Below are 20816 nucleotides of genomic sequence, written 5' to 3'. Positions count from 1 at the left end.
GTCACAAAGGGTGTAATACCGGAATCCCAACAGTTTCCTTGGATAATTCTTGTGCCGCAATACCCAGGCATTTTAACGTGTTGGCTTCTGGGAAGGGATGGGATAGATAAAGAGAAGAAGAGAATGTAATGACATACTCGTTAGAATGTTGTTACAAATGATTATTATTCTTAGTGGCTTTTAACAAAGGATGAATACTGAGACAAAGACATCGTTAGTACAAATAGGACAATAAGTCCCTTGTAAATCCAGTCGCTTAGTACGAGAGTATATGTATATTTATATATATATATACATATTATCGTGGGTCTTGATGCTCGCCAACAAGAAACGACGACAGCGTCATTCCCTCAGTGGAAATACAGCGTGAACATTGAAGTAGAGAAGCCAGAGAGAGTGATAGAGTGAAATAAGTCATGGTAGTGTGAGTGAGTGAGTGAGTGAGTGAGTGAGGTAAGAGACTCGTGCGGTTTTCCCGCCAAGTTCATTCAACGTCTTGTGTCTGGATGTAAGCCAAACATTGAACACCAGCGGCATCTTGACTTTGCCCAAGAACAACAGAGACAGCTTGCCATTACAGCGGCTGCTAAGCAAGACAAAAGATTGTGGATTTTTTTCTCGCATCAAACCACACGCCAATTCTCATCATTCTTTAACTGCAAATTCTTACACCTTCTTAATTTTATTAGCGAGTAATTTCTAAGAGACTCTTTTCCCTGGCACACACTCCCGCAGACAGCGACGCACACTAGGGCTTAATAAGAGTACCGGGTCACGGCCTTATTTTGCAATATTTCTCAGCCAATTGCTCCCAGCGTTGGCGAGAATAAATGTGACTTGGTAAATCCTCAACGAGTTATTGGCTACATTATTTCTTTACAATTTTTCCTTCACTCGACTTTCCATGCACTACACGATAATTACACATTTATTTATAAAGTTATACCTCCAGTATATCTATAAAATTCCTGCTCTTGTAGATAAACGTACGTAAATAAATATATTTTTATTAAATTACTATTTGAAAAATACATTCGAGTGATAGATGAACAAAAATGAATAACGCGGTTGAACTTTTGAGCTTCTGACAATTTTTATCCTATCGATCTTGTACTGATAGACATGTTCACCCTCTTGCTCACACGTACGTCATATATGTACACATGTACCTATATCTATATCTATACATATATATGTTGATGTGAAAATACATCAGAGTATGGTACGGTCGAGGTACGAGAGATGCACTTCCTCTCAGTCGTTTCGTGCTCGACTGGTCAGCCTCTTTACTCTCGCTGGTCGTGTCTGGCAGTTTCACAGAGAAAGAGAGCAACTGAAAACGCGACGGGATCCATAGTATTGGCAGCATGCCAGATCATACCGTCTCGTTGCTCAATGAAATCTTTTCTACGTTGAGTTAGACCTTTTGCCTCGCTACTGTACTCTATTCTGCTGTATATACATACACTGCTTGCTTTCTTTCGCGTTAAACGTAGGATGCCTTCACGCCTGGCGTACAGCCAGAGAAGAGCTATACCAGTACAACAAGAAGTTAAGACTGTCATCTCTCAGCAGACATTCTCATACGGAGCTGGCCCAGAGCTAACAAGTAGTAGTAACCCGTATCGGTCAGCCGGCCTGGGCACGGCTATTTGGTCGACTCTTACATTAGTCGGCCGAGTGGTTTGACAGCTGGCGAATCAACCTGCCAGATAACTATACTCTCTAAAACTAAATTAGTGAAAAACCACTAATTACTTGTGAATATTCACTAATCTAAATTGTCCAAAGTATACGACTATGAATTAGTGACTGTTCACTTTTTGAATTAGTAAAAAAAACAACATATAGAATTAGTGAAAATTTCACTGATTGAATTAGTCAAAAATGTACTAATTCACTTGTTGACGAGGATTTATTTGGAAAAATATTGTATCGTTGCTAATAATATTGTATCAAAATATTATTATTATTATGATTATTATTTGTAATTGATTATAAAATTTTTTTAGCAACTTGATCGACTAAATTAACAATTAAAATTACTTTCATACGGTAAATATTTATATCATAATTATAACTCATAACCTGAATCTATTGTCAATGATCGTTTTGATTCAGGTTCGGTAAAAAAAGTTGGAGTAAAAATATAAAGCTATTAAAAAATAACAAGATGTATTATTTAGCAACTAAATTAGGTTTTATTTAATTAACTTACTTTAATTAATACTGTTCAGTTGTATTTAAAAATTATCGTAATTAATTTTGCCCTGAATTTGATAATTCAACGATAGAATAAAAAGTCCTTAAGCGAGGCGCCACTAGTAATCATTGTAGAATCCGGGGAATCACTAATGAATTAGTGAATCTAATTCAAAATCACTAATTTTGTAGTGAATTTTAAGATCACTATTTCAATTAGTGAAATTTTCACTTATTTAGTTTTAGAGAGTACAGCATCCAGCACGTGACTGCCTCTAACAGAAATCAAACTGCCCAAACCAAAACTCAAATCCAAATCTATTTACTCAATACTCAATACTATTATTTTTTATTTGTTTTTATTTACCCAACCACCCTCATTTTATTTTATTTCTTTATAAATATCCTTAAGCTCGGCAATAAAAAAAAAATAATAATTTTTTTATGTCATTATTATTATTATTACTTTAGTTAAATTTACAAACGAACCAGCTTACCACGTTGAGGCGTAACAAGTAGGCACCCTCAAAAGCTCATCTGGTAACTCTTTCTCTGTTAGTAATTCTCTCTTTCCATCCCTCTTGGCTCTTGGTATGACCATCCTTGTTTATTAGTATCCCTCTTTATTCTATCGTCAAGCGAGTACAGCGCTGGGTACGCGACAGCGGCATTAAGTATTCCCGTTGGGTCGGTCTGCCTGGCGCGGCGCGTTGCCGGTCGATTCTGCCTGGAGCGGCTTGCCGAGTGACTCCCACCCACACGTCCTTCATTCCCACTCTCGTGCTCATTCACCCCCACGCACCGGGTTTTGGAGTACCGGTGGTACAGTGGGGGGACCGCGACAGCGCAGTAGTAGCTGAGCTGAGTCAAAGGGGGTACACGCGCCCACAAACAACAACGTAACTCTCCCCCACCCGACGGGAACTTTACCCTCTCTTCGTGGGTAGAGTGCTCCCACCACGCAGACGCTTGTCTCATCGTCTTGCTCCCCTCGCTAGGACCAACTGCCCGGGCAGCCACGGCCGCCCCATTCCGTTCTCGGCGCCACAGCGTGTAGCATTACCACCCGAACGTAGTACGACCACCTGCCTCTTCTGGCATTTTACGTTTACGTTCTGTCTCTCTCACACTTTTTACCCTCTCTCTCTCGTATACACGCGACGGTCAGCATTCGCGTTATATATCATCTGTATATATATTTATATATACATATACATACACACAAAACACGTATATAAATCGCACACGAGTACATTGTATAACAGTTGGCACAAATAAATAAATAAAGTTTAAGTTTACGCGTGTTGTTGGAGTATTCGGTGATTAAACCCCTGAAGCTATTGATATACATATATTGAGTGACGCGTGAATTTGCTGGCAAGGAAGTAAATTATTTACTAATCCAATCAGCAATAAAGTGAGTGGTTTTAAAAAGTGATTAACAGTTTGATTGATAAGCACGCGGTTTAAATTTTTCGTAGGACGCGTGACGCTATAAACAAACTTCGCCGGGCAAGTTGTTGAGAACCGCAAGCTGTTTCACTCACCCGGTAACTAACGAACCGGCTGATTCGCGTCAGCAATCAGGACATAAATAACTGAACAAACATCAAACAACAAAGCTCCGGAATCAGCAATTATTTATTTGGATTAATTTCCCGTGGGCTCAGTGAATACGAGTCCTTCGGCTATTGAGTGATATAACGCGGGTCAGCTGATCAGGATCCGTCATCCTACGAGCAGACGTTGTTCCAGCAAGTGGAACCTACTTGACCCATAGTACCAGCAAAGTGTACACGACGGCGGTCACTACGTACATCACGCCGCTTATCACCTCTGAAAAGGTACGCGTGTGTGTTGTGTTCCTGTTGATCTTGTCATTGTCAATGTTTACCTTATAATACTTTTTTATATTTTTTACACTATTGTTTATCGTCAAGGGATTTTTAATGTTTATTTTTTCACGTATTTCGAAATAAAAAAATATAAAACACAGCAAATCAGAGTAAAAAATAAACCAAGAGTTAGTATTCTGCATTTGGGTTTTGACAAAAGACCCCTCTGGTGGCTTTGTTGTCGCCGTCTCGTTAAGCCGAGACTCATTTCATCTCGCGACGTCGTCGCGCGTCTACGCCCCGTGAGTGGGCTCGAGCACCAACAGAGGAAAAAAAAAATAAAAGAAGTAAAAAAAAGAGTGGATCGCTCGTTAAGCATCACGGCGACGAGAGTTGCAACGAGGGTATTTTTTTTTACTCCCCATCGCCTTCTCTTCTATTTTTCACGTCGCTCGATTATCATTATTTCTTTCGTTTCATTTTTTTATTCTTCCATTATTATTATTATCATTATCATTACTTTTTACTTCAACTATTTTTACTTCTCCTTCCACTTGATCAACTCGCGAGGGCAGTATTGGGGTAAGATAGTTTTTACGAGTTTCCCGAGTCCTTAAAGTTATGAAAACAGTCTCGTAAAAAGAGCTCCCGTCGAACTACTGGCGAGCGACGTTCCGGCCTCTTATCAACCCTGGACCTCATCCTACTCGGCTCATCTTACTCTGCAACTACCATCAGAGCCACCCACAGCACTAGCACTCCTTCATCTCGTCTATCCGCTTTTCAAAGGCTATTGTTTCCTATCCACTCTGGTCCGCTATTTGTCCAGAGTCCGGCAGCTCTTTTAGAACCCAGTTCTATATGTCTTAGCTGATGTCTACTAGCTCACAGCTTCCTCATCCCTTGCACTAGGAGCCTTTTAGCCGAACAAAAATCTGAATACTTGCATTCATTACCAGCCCTGAGAAAAGCATCTCCATATTTTTTGATATTCAGCGAGGGAAAAGCTCTCCGCTTTCTGTCATAGTAGGAAACGCTGTCATAAAGACTTGCAATTGTCTTGCACGTGCCAATATCGTTCAATATCTAGGTCGTGGTCGATTCCGAGCAACACTACTCACCACTCGGTATTCGGTATTCAACTTACGGTGTGTTAGTCTATAAGCACGGGAATCCAAAGTCTTGATTCTAAAACTGGGTCGAGAGTCACATCAGTGATATATATGGACAGATATATATGTATATATATGTGTAGATGTATTTGCTAAGTATTCAAGTAACCTCTTGAGGAATAAAAAAAATACATCCATGCACACGAGTATCCACGCGTATCTAGGCAGCTGTATAGAACGACCTTATGTCAGAGTTTTTGAAAAGCACCCGAGGCTCCTCAGGGCTGCTAGACACTACGAGAAATCAATAGACTCTACAGAGTATTCGAGTGTAAGAAAATCAGTCTTATCGTACCAAGTGGCTCTTATCTATTTTCATACCTAGATTTATAGAGTTGAATATGTAAATAAAAACCCTGTGACTCAGCATCATTCTGTTCCGCCCATTTTTTTTACAAACTATATAAAATTTATCTCCATATAGAATACAGATATATATATTGGATGTGTGTATATATATTTTAGTGTAGTCGGTGTAGTGAATTGTTCAATTTAACGTCATGCAGACTGACGTGGATAATGGACGAAGTAATAAACCACAGAATGTGAAGCAGGGCGATGAGTAAAAGCCAGGGAAGAATGAACAAAAGAATGGATGAGTTTAGAATAAAAATAAAAAAAATAAAAAAGTTTAGTGGTAGACCGCGGAATCCTCGATTCCTGAAAGTAATCAAGCCAGAATAAAGTGCGAGTCGTTGTTAAAAAAAACCTAACGAAAGTCGAGGTGAGAACTTATCGTGGATAAAAAGCTGGTGGGTTAAAAATAAAATCCGATAGACGGTTTAAGTAAAAAGAAGAAACGAGAATAAAGTTGACGTAATTCTAGGATCGGGAACACACTCTAGTATCGTGAGGAATTAGAATTTTCCGATCCCCTGTTAAATTCCGATGCTGTTTACATCGAAACGCTTTTAAATCCGCTGGTTGTCTCGGACGCGAGTAGTCCAACCAGGGTATAGAAGCACTTGATTCCGGGGAATGGGAATTCGGTGATACACGCGACTTGAATCCTCCCTCGGTACTCTGCCGTCCTCTTCGCGTCTCTCCCCGCCGTGACAAACGACCGAAATGTGGAAGTAGGTTAACTCCCTTTAGTGTGCGCGTGTCACTCGCTCCTCATACTTAGTCTTCCTCTGCTTTTCCTCAGCACCCACACTTTTAATGCACTCTAAGGTCTCCGCTAAATCTTTTCGGCAAAAAAACAACCTTCTCATAGCATCTTAATATGAAATTATTTATTAACGATAATTACGACAAGTGTTCTTATCTCAGTTTAGAACTAATAAAACCGAGGCACAAAATCTGAAAAGGAGTTGTACCTTTCGTTAATTTTTAAGCACTTGAGAAGGCTGCCAGTCGGTTGAATGGTCCATCCGCTATGACCTGATTATATTATTCAGAAGAGAGGAGTAGATACGACGAGGCTTCTGCTATCGGAATTAGTTCACTAGTTACCGCGTATACCTGTTGAGTATACTATGTACTACGTCTTCGGCATTACGCCCCCTCGAATTCCCACCCAGTGCATCTGCGAAGAATCGATGCTAATCGACCTTCATTAACGCCTTCTGAGTTATCTACTGTCTCTATGCGATATGTATTGCATATTAATATTGTTATATAACTACACACATAAATATGTATATATATATATAGAAGCATTGTGTATTCAGCTATTTATAGATGGTCATTTCAGTCCCAGGGGAATGGGCTAATTATGCGCATTGTTATTTGAAAGCGATCGGTGGACCTCCAACTCCTGGCGATTTTATCGCACCTGGTATTATAATCATTGGATTTGATCTGTGCTAACCGATCTACTATAAAGCTAGCCACATAAATACATATTCATTGCTAATGTTGTTATTATTATTTGTATATATATATATATGTATATATTGAATAATAAGCCTACAGATGTGAATATGTGTTGTGGATATTTTTATCAGGGTTTAATTCTCATCCCTCCCTTGAGGGTTTACGTCCGACCTAAACCCATCACCCTCTCAAATTCATCCAATCCAAAGCCTATTCACTGACAATATCACACGACTTTTGTTCTCACGAAATTTAGCATTACGCGTAGTTTACTATTACACGAGACTAAAGTGCATAATTAATGCAGCTATTGAAAATTTAAATCTACCATTGATTTCATTTCATCCGAGAGCCTCTTCTGCTATTATATTTTATAATATACTATTCAATATTTTATTTACAATAATACGAATTCCGATAAATTCGATATTTTTTAACCAAAAACGGAATATTTAACATTTTTGCCTCCAGACACAGACGGATAATAATTGTCATATATTTATAGAATTAAAATTTTACGGTCTCATGAGTTGTAGGGGAAGGGGGGGGGGGGGGCAAAACGGGATGGGCCGGCAAAATGGGATACCCTCAAAATTTCGTCAAAATTTTTTTTTCTCGAAAAACTTTCGAAAATGGTCAAAAATGACATCTAGTATCATTTTACACTATTAAAAGCTAAAAAAAAACATTTTTATATTTTTTGCGAAATGTATAAATGAAAAACATGTACAAATTTTATCGTACTACAAATTTATTTTCATGAAGTATCACAAATTAAGAAATTTATTTCTTTAATTAACTCAAGAACAATAACAACAATAATACTAATAAAAACTCTAAAACTGTAACATTGGTAATCATCATAATTTTAACTGTTACATTGTAACTTTCATAATTTTTTAATATTTTATAACTTTAGTGCTATAATATCACATTATTAACAGTTATGTTAATTTTCTGATATTCAATATTTAATTATTTCTCTTATAAAAATAATTTCTTTGGAATGAAAACTAACTAACATTATTTTTAACATAAGTATTAAAATTTATAATAAATAACGATAACGATATATAACTGATTCATCGTTAATGAAAGATAAATCTCTAAAATTATTCACAATAATCACAGATAAATTGAGTATCGTCGTCCGAAACACGTAAATTTTATTACTTACATCAATTTAGAAAGACATTATTACATCAATTTTATTCACTTGAAAAAAAAAAAAAATTTACTTTTTTTTGGGGTATCCCATTTTGCCCGCAGAAAATAAAAAGTTTTTTTCTGATGGCAGTCTAAAATTCGTTATATTTATTTCAAATAGAATCAAAATGAAGCCAATTTACGATATTTATGTCCCTAAAAACTAAATTTTTCGTTAAGTATCCCGTTTTGCCCCCCCCCCCTTCCTCTAAATATTAATAATATCATTTTTTAGTTGACAAAAAAAATACATAAAATCTCCAATTACTTTGAATGCTTAGCGAATTTAAAAACTCGCGCTTTTAGTATTTTCTGGGCGGATAAAAAAAAGGTAATTTAAAAAACACTCCGCACTCGTATAGTCGCCATTCATTGAAGTGATGCGGAGAGAGGAAAAAAATTTCAATTCATCTTCATAACGCTTTTCATCGATTCGTATGTATCTTTTTGCTATTAATTTGCGGATGAAATAACTAGAGTAATGGGGAGAGAGCTGGATGTTGAAAGTGGATGCTGATAGCTGTAGCATCAACAGTAGGCGTAATATACGCAGAGAGATTTCTGCATGGCCGAGCGTTTGCCGTTTGTGATCCATTAATTAATCCCTCGTTACTCAATGCGTAATTCTGGGCTGTTTCTTGATTCTCTCGTAACGGTACTGCTCTGGTCGCTGTTTGACCGCCGGACAACTCGAGCGTAATGCGTGAATTACTGTTTATGGTGTTTTCTCTGATCCCTCAGCCTCTGGGAGAATCATAACCCCTTCATGCTTCTCAACAAGTCTACACACGTCACTCTACTTCCTCATATCCCCAAGTTTAGCTCCCGCTCGGTTCCCATCTCTAAAACAGGATCTCGAGAGTTCGAACCCTCCCTTCAGCTCTCTGGTGTGTCATGAAGTAAACACCTGCGTCGAGACGCTTGGGGCGGTTTCTGATTTTCTCTCAACTCCCTCTATGACGGGGTAATCTTTGTTGACGGGGTGCGACTGTTGCGTCTGAGTGACATTCACTCGACTTTTTTATTTTTATGCCTTTCTCTCAACTTTTATATATATTTTTGTATGCACTCGCGTCCCTCAGTATTTTTTTTTTTATTTATTTTCTTTTTTTTTTTGTTCGTATAAATTTTTTAATCTCAAATGTCGCTGTAAAATGATTGTTTTAAAGCTGCGGATTATGAATGCCGGCGAGCGGGAGACCGAGGGGACTTGCAATGCAGTTGGTAGTTGAAAGTGTAGGTTTTTTAAGTAATTAAAGTGACACCGATGTTTCAAATTAAAAACTCTTCTATATGAATTTTTAATCCTCACTTTTACATTATGGATAAATTTTGTGGCATCATAAATAGTTTTTTTTTCATGCACTAAAAATTCATTCTCTCATTAATCACATTTTTGAATATACTTAATTTTTTTTTTTACGCGACCTTTATTAAAACTCTACACTGTAAAAAATCACCGGGGTAAGTCCAAGAGGTGTAGGTGTTAAAATTATTGGTGTTAAATTTACCCCCGAAAGCGGTGTGAACATAACGCCGGTGTAAATAATCAGTAAATATTCAGTACTGGTGTTAAAATAACGCCGCCAGAGGTGTAAATATTCTAGACTGGTGTAAATATTCTAGACCGGTGTTAAAATAACGCCACCAGTGGTGTAAATTTCTAGACCGGTGTAAATATTCTAGACTGGTGTTAAAATAACGCCGCACGTGGTGTAAATATTCTAGAGCGGTGTTAAAATAACGCCGCACGCGGTGTAAATATTCTAGGCCGGTGTTAAAATAACGCCACCAGCGGTGTAAATATTCTAGACTGGTGTAAATATTCTAGACCGGTGTAAATATTCTAGACCGGTGTTAAAATAACGCCACCAGTGGTGTAAATATTCTAGACTGGTGTTAAAATAACGTCGCCAGCGGTGTAAATATTCTTTACCGGTGTTAAAATATTTAACTTTGTGAATATTTTTACTTACTCGATCACTATACTTGTTAATAAATGATATTTTTTCTTAATTTTCATAAAGAACTGACATTTTTTGTCTTTTATAATCTTTAAAGTTAATATTTCAAGCGGACGCAATTTACCCCACTTTTACACCAGCATTACTCCACTTTTACACCTGTTACCCCGCTTTTACTCCGATTTTACACCGGTTACTCCGCTTTAACACCGGTATTTTTAACACCGGTAATACACTCCTCCTACACCAGTGTAATTTCATTTTTACACCGGGTGGAGTTAAAACGAGCTCATTTTTAACACCGCTCTTTTTACAGTGTAGAAAAATGGGCTCTTTCTTTTCATTTCGATTTTAATAAGCGGATTCTTTTGAATAAATAATAGTAAAGTTTTTTTATTCGTAAGTGGATCGTAATCTCAAGGGAGGAAAAAGACAAGGATCAGCGTACATAAATTTAAAATGTAACAATCGAGCAATAGTGAGTGCCTTAGTCGAACCAGGGGTTGAGGCTCGGGGTTCCGGGGTCAAAGAGTGTAGATTCTCGGGGGTAATCCGATAAAGTCGCAACTCAAACAGATTAAGCCGTAACACGCCGGTCGGGAGGTGCGACATCGCCGACTGTGTAATAGAGTGGCTTTGAGGACACACGAGATCTCAAAGACCCGAGGCGTGGAATTCATCATTAAATCAAGTGCTATTTATATAACTCGACATGTCAACATTTCAAAGTACGACAAACTGCAAAGTTGATATTAAATAAATAAAAAAAGGTTCTAATTGATCCGTATATCGAAGCGACTTAATTACGGGCAAATTAGTACGCGGTCTCGTTAAACTTTAATCAGTATTCTGTAGTGCTTTTGAGATCATTTGGTATTATATTCCAAACAGCAGATGTATACGTTGAATGCAACGCGAGAAGATTTGGGGTGATGTGAGTACTGGCAGATTAATAAGAGAGCGAGAGAGTGGGAGACATCTATAGCTACTAAAGCAACCGGTTTCGCTATTCACACTGTGAATATATTCCATTGTCTTTATTCAACCGTACATCTCGAGGGGTCTTTTTCCTTAATGTATTAAGAACAACTAAATATTTTTCACAATGACAAATTAGCTGTTATTCATTATTGTACTGAGTAATGCGATCTTTAACGAGACGTTTCATTTTTTTCAACACCATTTAATTTTTAATTTAATTAGGGGAGACGAGATGGAAACTGTTTTCAAGCGAATGGAAAAAAATTATTACTTTTTTTTTTTAATTTTTTGTTTGTGGAAAAAAAAATATTAATGCTTTTATCTAGATTTGATTTGTGTTTTTATTATTAGTAAAAAGTGTGTGGGAAGTGAATAGCAGAAAGTAATTAAAATCACGAGTGAATTTTTATTAATAAAAAATTAATTTTCAATTTTTAATTTCGAAGTAACGGTCTTTGTAAAATTTATCATTTTTTCGAAAAAGGAGTAGAATTTATCATAATGGGGATACATATACTACACTGACTAGTAATATATAGAATCACTACTCAGTAATGACTACTAGCCTATTGTGGTACAGAAACTGTAGTAACATCTACTGCTGTCGTTGGTTGAAACAACTCCTTGGTAAATGACAGCTGTGGTTCTTATTACCCCACATCATAGTTTATAATTTTTTATCCTTAATTTGTTTATTAAATATATATTAATTGATATTTATTATTTTTCATGGTATTTAAAAAGTTTTAAAAATTTTTAAATTTATATCATATTGTTCGCACAAAGAGTTTTTAAATATATTAAAATGGATTTGTAAATAATTAATTCGAAATGTCACACGCACTAAATTTTTAAAGTACATTTTTTTTCTATACGTCATGATATTTATTTTTCATTTTGAATTATCTTTATGGCAAATTAATTCTTGTATTACTAACACAGTTTCATTGAATATTTAATTTTTGTTGATATAAAATACAAGCGCGTAATTTTAAAGGTTATAATTGACACATTTAAAGATGTAGTAATTATAACTACAATTGTGGAGCTAGTACAACCACACAGTGGGGTAAAAAAATTGAAGGTGGCGCTGTCGTTTTCGTTTGTCAGTCATTTTACTCCACATTGGAGTAGATTGTAAAAATTATGTGATATTGTGTACTCCAAAAATAGTAATACCAACAAATTCTTATAAAATTGTGCGGTTAAAGAAACCACAGGACGAGTTTCCCATACTACAGTGAGTAGTTTCTGAGCCTACAAATTTTTACCCCAGTCGAATAGTAAACAGAACTACTGCAGTAGAGATTAATCTTATACAGTGTCATTTATGCTACTCCATTCGTCGATACGATGACCACAAAGTAGTTCAATTACTAGGTTACGGTAAATTCAACTCCAGCATTTTTTTACGCGTTCATTAAGTTAGTTCCAATTATCAAAATTAGTCAATTTTCATATAAATGAAGAAAATAGTAAAAGTGGATTAGTAAAAATATTTTTTTCTTAAAGTAGTGTCTCGGTCTCTACTTCTTATGCTTTGATTTATTGATTTCAGCCGTAACACACTTTAAATTCAAAACCAATAGCACTCCGTTTTAATATATATAGATGCGCTAGCTCTACCTGTAACTTACCATTAGCTAAAGATATCGATAAACGTCTCTATATTTAATATCCCACTCGATATTCCATTTAAAAGTCATACGTTATTATGCTTACTTATTCAAACTTAATATAAAAATTACTCATTTCATAGACTGTAAACTCCAGTGGTCGGATATTTCCTTGGCATAAATAAAAAAAAAAAAAAAAAGTCCATTAAATTTATTTTTCCAATCTCGATGATTATTTTTCATAAAATATTTCCAGACCTTGTCCTCTTTAATCAAGTTTATAAAATCGAATAAATATTAACCGAATGATTTATTAAAAATGCATCGAAAAATTTTAGTATGGTAATGTCTATATAAAAATATTCGTAATATTTATAAAATTGGTGGAAAATGCGTACGGGAGCTGTAATAAAAAATAATAAAACCAGGAATCTCTTGAGAGTTGGGCGTCTCTGGTGCTCTCGGGGGGTAGTTTCCGGTGTTGGGTACGGGGTGTGAGTTGTTCTACAGTCGGTGTAGCCACGGCAGCCAGATTCCATAAATAATGGGTTTTTGGGTATGGTTGCGTTGGCTGTAGTCTTCTCTTCTCTTCTCTGTATAATGCAGACCGAGTTGGGTATTGCCGCTGTCTCACTCCAGGCTCTGCTGCGGATTTCCACGGCATTGCACGTACTTGCTAGTTGCGATCCCTGTTGCTCGGTGTTGTACTTTAACCTCGTGTGTGTATGTGCGGGCATCGGTGTAGTCTAGTCTAGTGTAGTCTAGTGTAGTCTAGTGTGCGAATAAGGGAGAGAGCAAATGCTCACATGTTGCGATTCGAAGGGGCTGGGGAGCAAGGGTGAGTCCGACTGGACAGTGCGATAGCAAAGCCCCAGGCTGCTCTGACCACTTGCCTTGGCTCTCGCGCAATGCCAGTCTGATAAACCTTTCCAGTCCCTCGCTTCCTGTTCAGCTACTACTACTACTACTACTACTACTACTATTCTCTTTCTCTTTCTCTCTTACACTGACCACCGACATCTCTTTGCTGTTTCCACAAGCACCCTCGGCCCCAACCCCACCTTCCCCTGTCTTCATGTACAACCAACTATTCCATTTGCTATTTATTACCCGACAACTTAACTTGTAAAATGTCCTGCTGGTGGGAAATCGGCTTAGATTTATTTTTATTTATTTATTTTATAATAATAACTATAATGATAATAGTATTACGGTTTTAATTGAAAATTATCTTGATGATTTATTTCTTTTGTCCTATATCTGGAAATGGAATTCAATTGCGCAATTTAAATAGTGTAAATTAGGGGAAGGGGGGCAAAACGGGATAGGCAGGCAAAATGGGATACCCTCAAAATTTTGTCAAAATTTTTTTTTCTCGAAAAACTTTCGAAAATGGTAAAAAATGACATCTAGTATCATTTTACACTATTAAAAGCTAAAAAAAAACATTTTTATATTTTTTGCGAAAAGTATAAATAAAAAAAATGTACAAATTTTATCGTACTACAAATTTATTTTCATGAAGTATCACAAATTAAGAAATTTATTTCTTTAATTAACTCAAGAACAATAACAACAATAATACTAATAAAAACTCTAAAACTGTAACATTGGTAATCATCATAATTTTAACTGTTACATTGTAACTTTCATAATTTTTTAATATTTTATAACTTTAGTGCTATAATATCACATTATTAACAGTTATATTAATTTTCTAATATTCAATATTTAATTATTTCTCTTATAAAAATAATTTCTTTGGAATGAAAACTAACTAACATTATTTTTAACATAAGTATTAAAATTTATAATAAATAACGATAACGATATATAACTGATTCATCGTTAATGAAAGATAAATCTCTAAAATTATTCACAATAATCACAGATAAATTGAGTATCGTCGTTCGAAACACGTAAATTTTATTACTTACATCAATTTAGAAAGACATTATTACATCAATTTTATTCACTTGAAAAAAAAAAAAAAAAATTTACTTTTTTTTGGGGTATCCCATTTTGCCCGCAGAAAATAAAAATTTTTTTTCTGATGGCAGTCTAAAATTCGTTATATTTATTTCAAGTAGAATCAAAATGAAGCTAATTTACGATATTTATGTCCCTAAAAACTAAATTTTTCGTTAAGTATCCCGTTTTGCCCCCCCTTCCCCTACGTTTAAAGTATGTAATACCGAAGCATTTAATAATTCTTGTCGTATTTCGAGAATTCTTAATAATTGAAATTTTATCACTTTATTATACGACGGAGATAATAAAAATGCGGAGGACAGAATTAAAAAATGTTATTCTTCTGCGGGAAACCGGGGATGCAAAATGCCTGTCCGATATTAACCAACAGTGAGCTGAGTCGCGGTAGAGCAGGCAGGGGTACGAGGTCGTTGAAGTTGGGAGTGGGTGGGCAAAGAATGAAATCTCGAAAATATGTGTCTCGCGACAGTAGCGTAGACGTGTAGTGTAGCTCGGGGTTTTGAAAATTAAAATAGTTTCGTCCGGGCAGAGTAAAAAGAAGCCGTAGGGTTTCGGGTTCCGACAGGGGGTGGACGAGTACGTAAGCGCGGGGACGAGGATGAGAATGAAGATGAGGATGAGGACGCTGTGAAAAAAAGACTAGAGAATAAGAATTTTATATAGTAGGGGAAAAGTAGCATGAAGCCTCTGGCGATGAAACTATAAAGCTACTCCTAGTAAGTTGTAAAATTGTAATAGCCTTCCGGTATTTACATAATGCCGAGGTATAATAAGTGGAACTCTCGCCCTGAGTTTCCATTACCATTCCATGGGGGCTATACTCACTCTCACCAGTCTTATCTCTGTTAACGACCCCGGACCATACCCTCACTTATTTTTTCTTTCCCACGGTTTGTTTCTTTTCTCCGAGATATTTTACTTTTTTTATGTTTATTTCTTGTTTTCTTTTTATTTTATTTTTTATCCCGCTTCCTTTCACTCCTTCTTTACCCCAAGCAATTCAACCAGAAAGACTTTGTGGAACTCTAGAAAATTATCCGGTTCCTGCAACTGGTGGGCTTGCAACAAGTTCGTACCCAGCTCCTTTTTATACCTCGGTCACATCAGACTTTAAATTTGGAAATTCAAATTATCAGCTTAATGAAATCCTGAAGATGACCTAAACTGTCTTAACTCGAATAGTCTAAGATCAGTCGTCATCTTCTGGAAGTGAGCGATCCAGTGACAATTGGAAGGAACAAGAGAAATGTTTCTGCAACTGGTGGACTTTCAACAAGTTCGTACCCAGCTTCTTTTTATATCTCGCTCTCTAAACATGAATTAGTGATTTTTCACTAATTTTAAGTGAATATTCACTAATTGTCAATGCTACAATCGTACCACGCAGAATTAGTGAATATTCACTAAATGAATATGTGAATATTGGAATTCACTGATTTGATAAGTGAATATGAGAATCCACTAAATTGAAAAGTGAATATGGGAATCCACTGATTTCATCGGTGAAAAAAAATATTATATTGCGAAAAAAAATATAAGACACTTGTAATTAGATCCGAAATGTGATTTATGTATTAGAATCATTACTTAGAAGAAGTAAACATGATTTTGATTGATGAAAAAATCCCGGTGACTGCTGGGCTCGAACCTGCATCCTTCCGATTCAAAGTCTTTGATGCTATCCACTGCGCTGACCTACGCATGTGATCCCGTGAGTGTAAATAGTATATTCGTTATGATACCAAACAATAACTGATGAAGAAATAAAAAATCCGTGATGTTATGATTGACGTACTCTTCATATAAATATATTATTGTTCTGTACTTAAATTTTTTTTTATTTTGACAGTTTTTTATTAAAATTTTTAAAAATAGCACCATAATTATTAATTATATTTATATCTAGTAAAATATATAATTATTTGCTAGTTAAAGTTACTAGTAAAATTGTGAAATTCATAAATTAAGAAGTGAATTACAGTTTCACTTGTAGAAATTATGAAAATATCCCTAGCTCAGTAGTGAAAATCACTAATTTGCTGGTGAAAATTATAGTACTAAATTTATTAGTGAGAATTCACTAATTTGTTATTTAAATACACTGATTATGAAGTGAATACTGCTTCACTAACGTAATTAATGAAATTTCCACTAATTCATGTTTAGAGAGCGGTCACATCAGACTTTAAATTTGAAAATTCAAATTGTCAACTCAATGAAATCCTGAAGATGACCTAAACTGTCTTAAGACTCGAATTGTCTAAGATCAGCCGTCATCTTCTGGAAGTGAGCAATCCAGTGACAATTGAAAGGAACAAGAGAAATGTTTCTGCAACTGGTGGACTTTGAATAAGTTCGTACGTAGCTCCTTTTTATACCTCGGTCACATTAGATTTTAAATTTGGAAATTCAAATTATCAGCTCAATGAAATCCTGAAGATGATCTAAACTGTGTTAAGACTCGAATTGTCTAAGATCAGTCGTCATCTTCTGGAAGTGAGCAATCCAGTGACAATTGAAAGGAACAAGAGAAATGTTTCTGCAACTGGTGGACTTTGAATAAGTTCGTACGTAGCTCCTTTTTATACCTCGGTCACATTAGATTTTAAATTTGGAAATTCAAATTATCAGCTCAATGAAATCCTGAAGATGATCTAAACTGTCTTAAGACTCGAATAGTCTAAGATCAGTCGTCATCTTCTGGAAGTGAGCAATCCAGTGACAATTGAAAGGAACAAGAGAAATGTTTCTGCAACTGGTGGACTTTCAACAAGTTAACGGCACTTGTACCTTGATCACCAAAATACGTAATTCGAGTCTTAAACCACTACTCACCATTGAATCCTTTGTTGAGGACACGAGGAGATGGCAGACTGTTGAAGACGCTCGTTTCTGACAATACGTTCATTAGAGTTGACCCCTTTTGTAAAGCAGTATCCCCAAGTGCCGTGGAAACTCGACTAGTCTATAAACCTCTTGTGCTCAACCGAGCACACAGATCGTCTTCTATTTTATTTAAACCTCTTTTTCATCGAGGCGACTCCAAGAGTTTCCCAACCACTAAATTTATTTTATTTACAAACAAAACATTTATATTTTCATCCTCATCTTGATCTACTCGACTCACTTGGCTGATTAGTCGAATGCCATTTGACGTAGATATTTTATAAAGTGCACAGCAGACCTCCCCGCCAGTGTAACTAGGGTAGATCCACTCGGTTCTGTTGCCCGGCCAAAGAGCCATGATAGAGTATAACTCTAAGCCATCACTGAAATTGCCCAGAGTTTATCCCCTGGCCTTTCAAAACCTCCATATTTAGCGTCCCCACCCCTGCCACCCCAAGCTTTTTATTTCTCTTTCTTCTCGGCTGTTCAATGTCTTTTTTCATATGACTCGGTCTTTACAGAGCCAACAATTGGGAATTTTTTTTTTTGAGCTTTTATTTATTATTGCTATTGCTTTTACTATTATTATTATTATTATTATTATTATTATTATTATTATTATTATTATTATTATTATTATTATTATTATTATTAGCTAACCTTTTTAATCACATAAAGTGTAGTAGTTTTACAAGTAATTATTTTTAATAAATGTCAGCAAGAGATTTTCCTTTCAAATTTACTAGGGCAAAAGGTCAAACGAGTCCTTTTTACATAAAATGAGAAATGGCTTAAAAAAAAAAAATATATATATACATATTCTTAGATTTTTCCACCTTTCCTACTCGTCAACTTACTTATAACTCTTATGTATACTTTCTTCTTCGTTATAATATTTTTTAAACCCATTTTATTTTTTAACGTAGCCAACCTACGGCATTTATTCAGCGTCAGTATCTCGGGCTTCCCAGCTATCGAGAAGTGGGTAAGTTATGTGTGACGCTTTTCAAACCCAAGTGGGTTTGCAACGTCGTCATCACAGCCGATGTAGTTGCTCGTGCGTCCTGAGACTTTTCTTCTTACACACTACTACTCAAATTTTTGCTCGCAGCTTTTTTTTCGCTCCCTTATACCAGACTCGCGCTGTCCTCCATGAGCTTTTCACCCTCGAGTACACGGCGTTGACGATGGAGGATAAAAAAGTAAAATAAATAAAGGAAAACAAACGGGAATTATACCTCAAGTTGCGTTGAATTTAAAAAAATAAAGAGTGGGTAAAAAAAATCGAATGAAACGTTTAAGTGTCGGGCATTAATGAGAACTATTTTTATAATTTGCGACCCGGTGAAAGTAAATAAAAATAAATAAAATAGTTTAAGGGTAGAAGAGATAAGTCTCGAAGATTTTCCTGGGGGCGCGGCCGGCATCCATTCATATTTTATCCGACGCTCCTTATCAATTTCTTTAGTCGCTGTGCTGCCATTTCTCAAACGGCTCGTTTTCTACCCCTCGGCAGCGACTCTGGCGCTTTCCGTTTAATAAAAAAAAGTAATAATAATAATAATAACAATAACAAAAAAATTGACGAAGGGCAGGATTTTTTCTTCACGCCGTATCAAAACCCCTTTCCATTTTTATTTTCACCTCATCGAACACCCTCTCGTGAAAGGAAGATCGGTTATTTCTCCGGTTATTAATCGCGCGTATCGCCTTTCATGGATGAAAAAACATAACTATTGTTTATCTGCCTTCGAGTTGTTTTATATCTTAAATTAATCCGTTATTCACAATTATTATAACTAAAGACAAGATTTTTGAGTTCACTTCGAAATTAATTGTTCAAATGTTTGATATTACGGCGAAAATATTGGTCTGATAAAAAAAGTTTTCCAACAAAAGTTGTAGGAAATTTAATTTTCTAAAAAAAATGTATCCTATGATTTTCTTGTACGACCAATATTTTCACCGTAATTCCAAAATTGAGTTTCATAATGAATGATTCAAATTTTTGTTGATCATGAAAATCTTAATTTTGAAATTACAGATTTCTTATCAGTCCTAAAAAAAAATTATAAGAGACATTTTTTTTTATAAAATTGAATTTCAAACAACTTTTATTTAAAAAATTTTTTCATACGATCAATATTTTCACCTTAGTATCAAAATTAAGATTCATAATGAATGATTCAAATTTTTGTTGATTATGAAAATCTTAATTTTGAAATTATGGCTTTCTATTAGTCCTAAAAAAAACTTATAAGAGACATTTTTTTTATAAAATTGAATTTCGAACAACTTTTATTTGAAAAATTTTTTAATACGATCAATATTTTCACCGCAATTTCAAAATTAAGATTCATAATGAATGATTCAAATTTTTGTTGATTATGAAAATCTTAATTTTCAAATTACGGCTTTCTTATCAGTCCTAAAAAAAAATTATAAGATACATTTATTTCATAAAATTGAATTTTGAACAACTTTTATTTCAAAAATTTTTTAATACGACCAATATTTTCGCCGCAATGTCCACAAATTGACATCATCAACTATTAATTGTTATTTTAAAAAAAATTAAGGCAAAAATCTTGGCCCTTATTGTAACACAAATAATTGTTCGTTTGCAGATGGTGACAAGGACAAAGAAGATATTCGTCGGCGGACTGTCAGCGCCAACGACGCTGGAGGACGTCAAAAACTACTTCGAACAGTTTGGTCCGGTGAGTAATGTGATATATATCGTAGCAATTAATAATTCATCTTGTTTTTACTGAAATTATCTTTATGTATGCATTTATGACGTCTAGATATCGCGGTATGAATGTATAATATATACACAAATATATATATGGGCATAATATATGGAGAGAGATAAAGCGTGGATGGATGATGATAATGATCGTCAATCAGACACTGTCGATAAAACGAAATTCATTGGTCCGATACGGGTGGCAAAGGGGGAGGGAAAGAGGATGATATCTATCGGCGGGCAGTGGTTTTATGTGTGCACGCATCACAGCGGACGTTTTGCCTAGCACTATGATCGTCATGATCACGCTTGGTCGTGTCACCATAGTCATTAAATTCACCCCTCTCATCCACGCGTTACCGTTCACTCAGTAAATTCGAATCAGTAATTTCGCC

General features: G+C 35.5%; 1 protein-coding gene across 6 annotated transcripts in view; it reads left to right on the top strand.

Moving 5' to 3' along the window:
• LOC130665690 (RNA-binding protein Musashi homolog Rbp6) overlaps nt 1-20816 on the top strand; it is a 531909-nt gene that overhangs the window by 328631 nt on the left and 182462 nt on the right. For 5 of the 6 annotated variants that reach the window (XM_057466190.1, XM_057466188.1, XM_057466187.1 and 2 more), the window contains exon 6: nt 20300-20392. In XM_057466190.1, the coding sequence (XP_057322173.1) occupies nt 20300-20392 (93 nt within the window). Of the gene's footprint in view, nt 1-3232; nt 4047-20299; nt 20393-20816 lie in introns of those variants that run through there. The other variant, XM_057466193.1, reaches the window with a different exon arrangement.

The sequence above is a fragment of the Microplitis mediator genome, chromosome 3 (assembly GCF_029852145.1).
Source record: "Microplitis mediator isolate UGA2020A chromosome 3, iyMicMedi2.1, whole genome shotgun sequence".
Lineage (NCBI taxonomy): Eukaryota > Metazoa > Arthropoda > Insecta > Hymenoptera > Braconidae > Microplitis > Microplitis mediator.
Note: the sequence above shows the minus strand (reverse complement) of the source record. Positions and strands in the feature narration are given on the sequence as shown.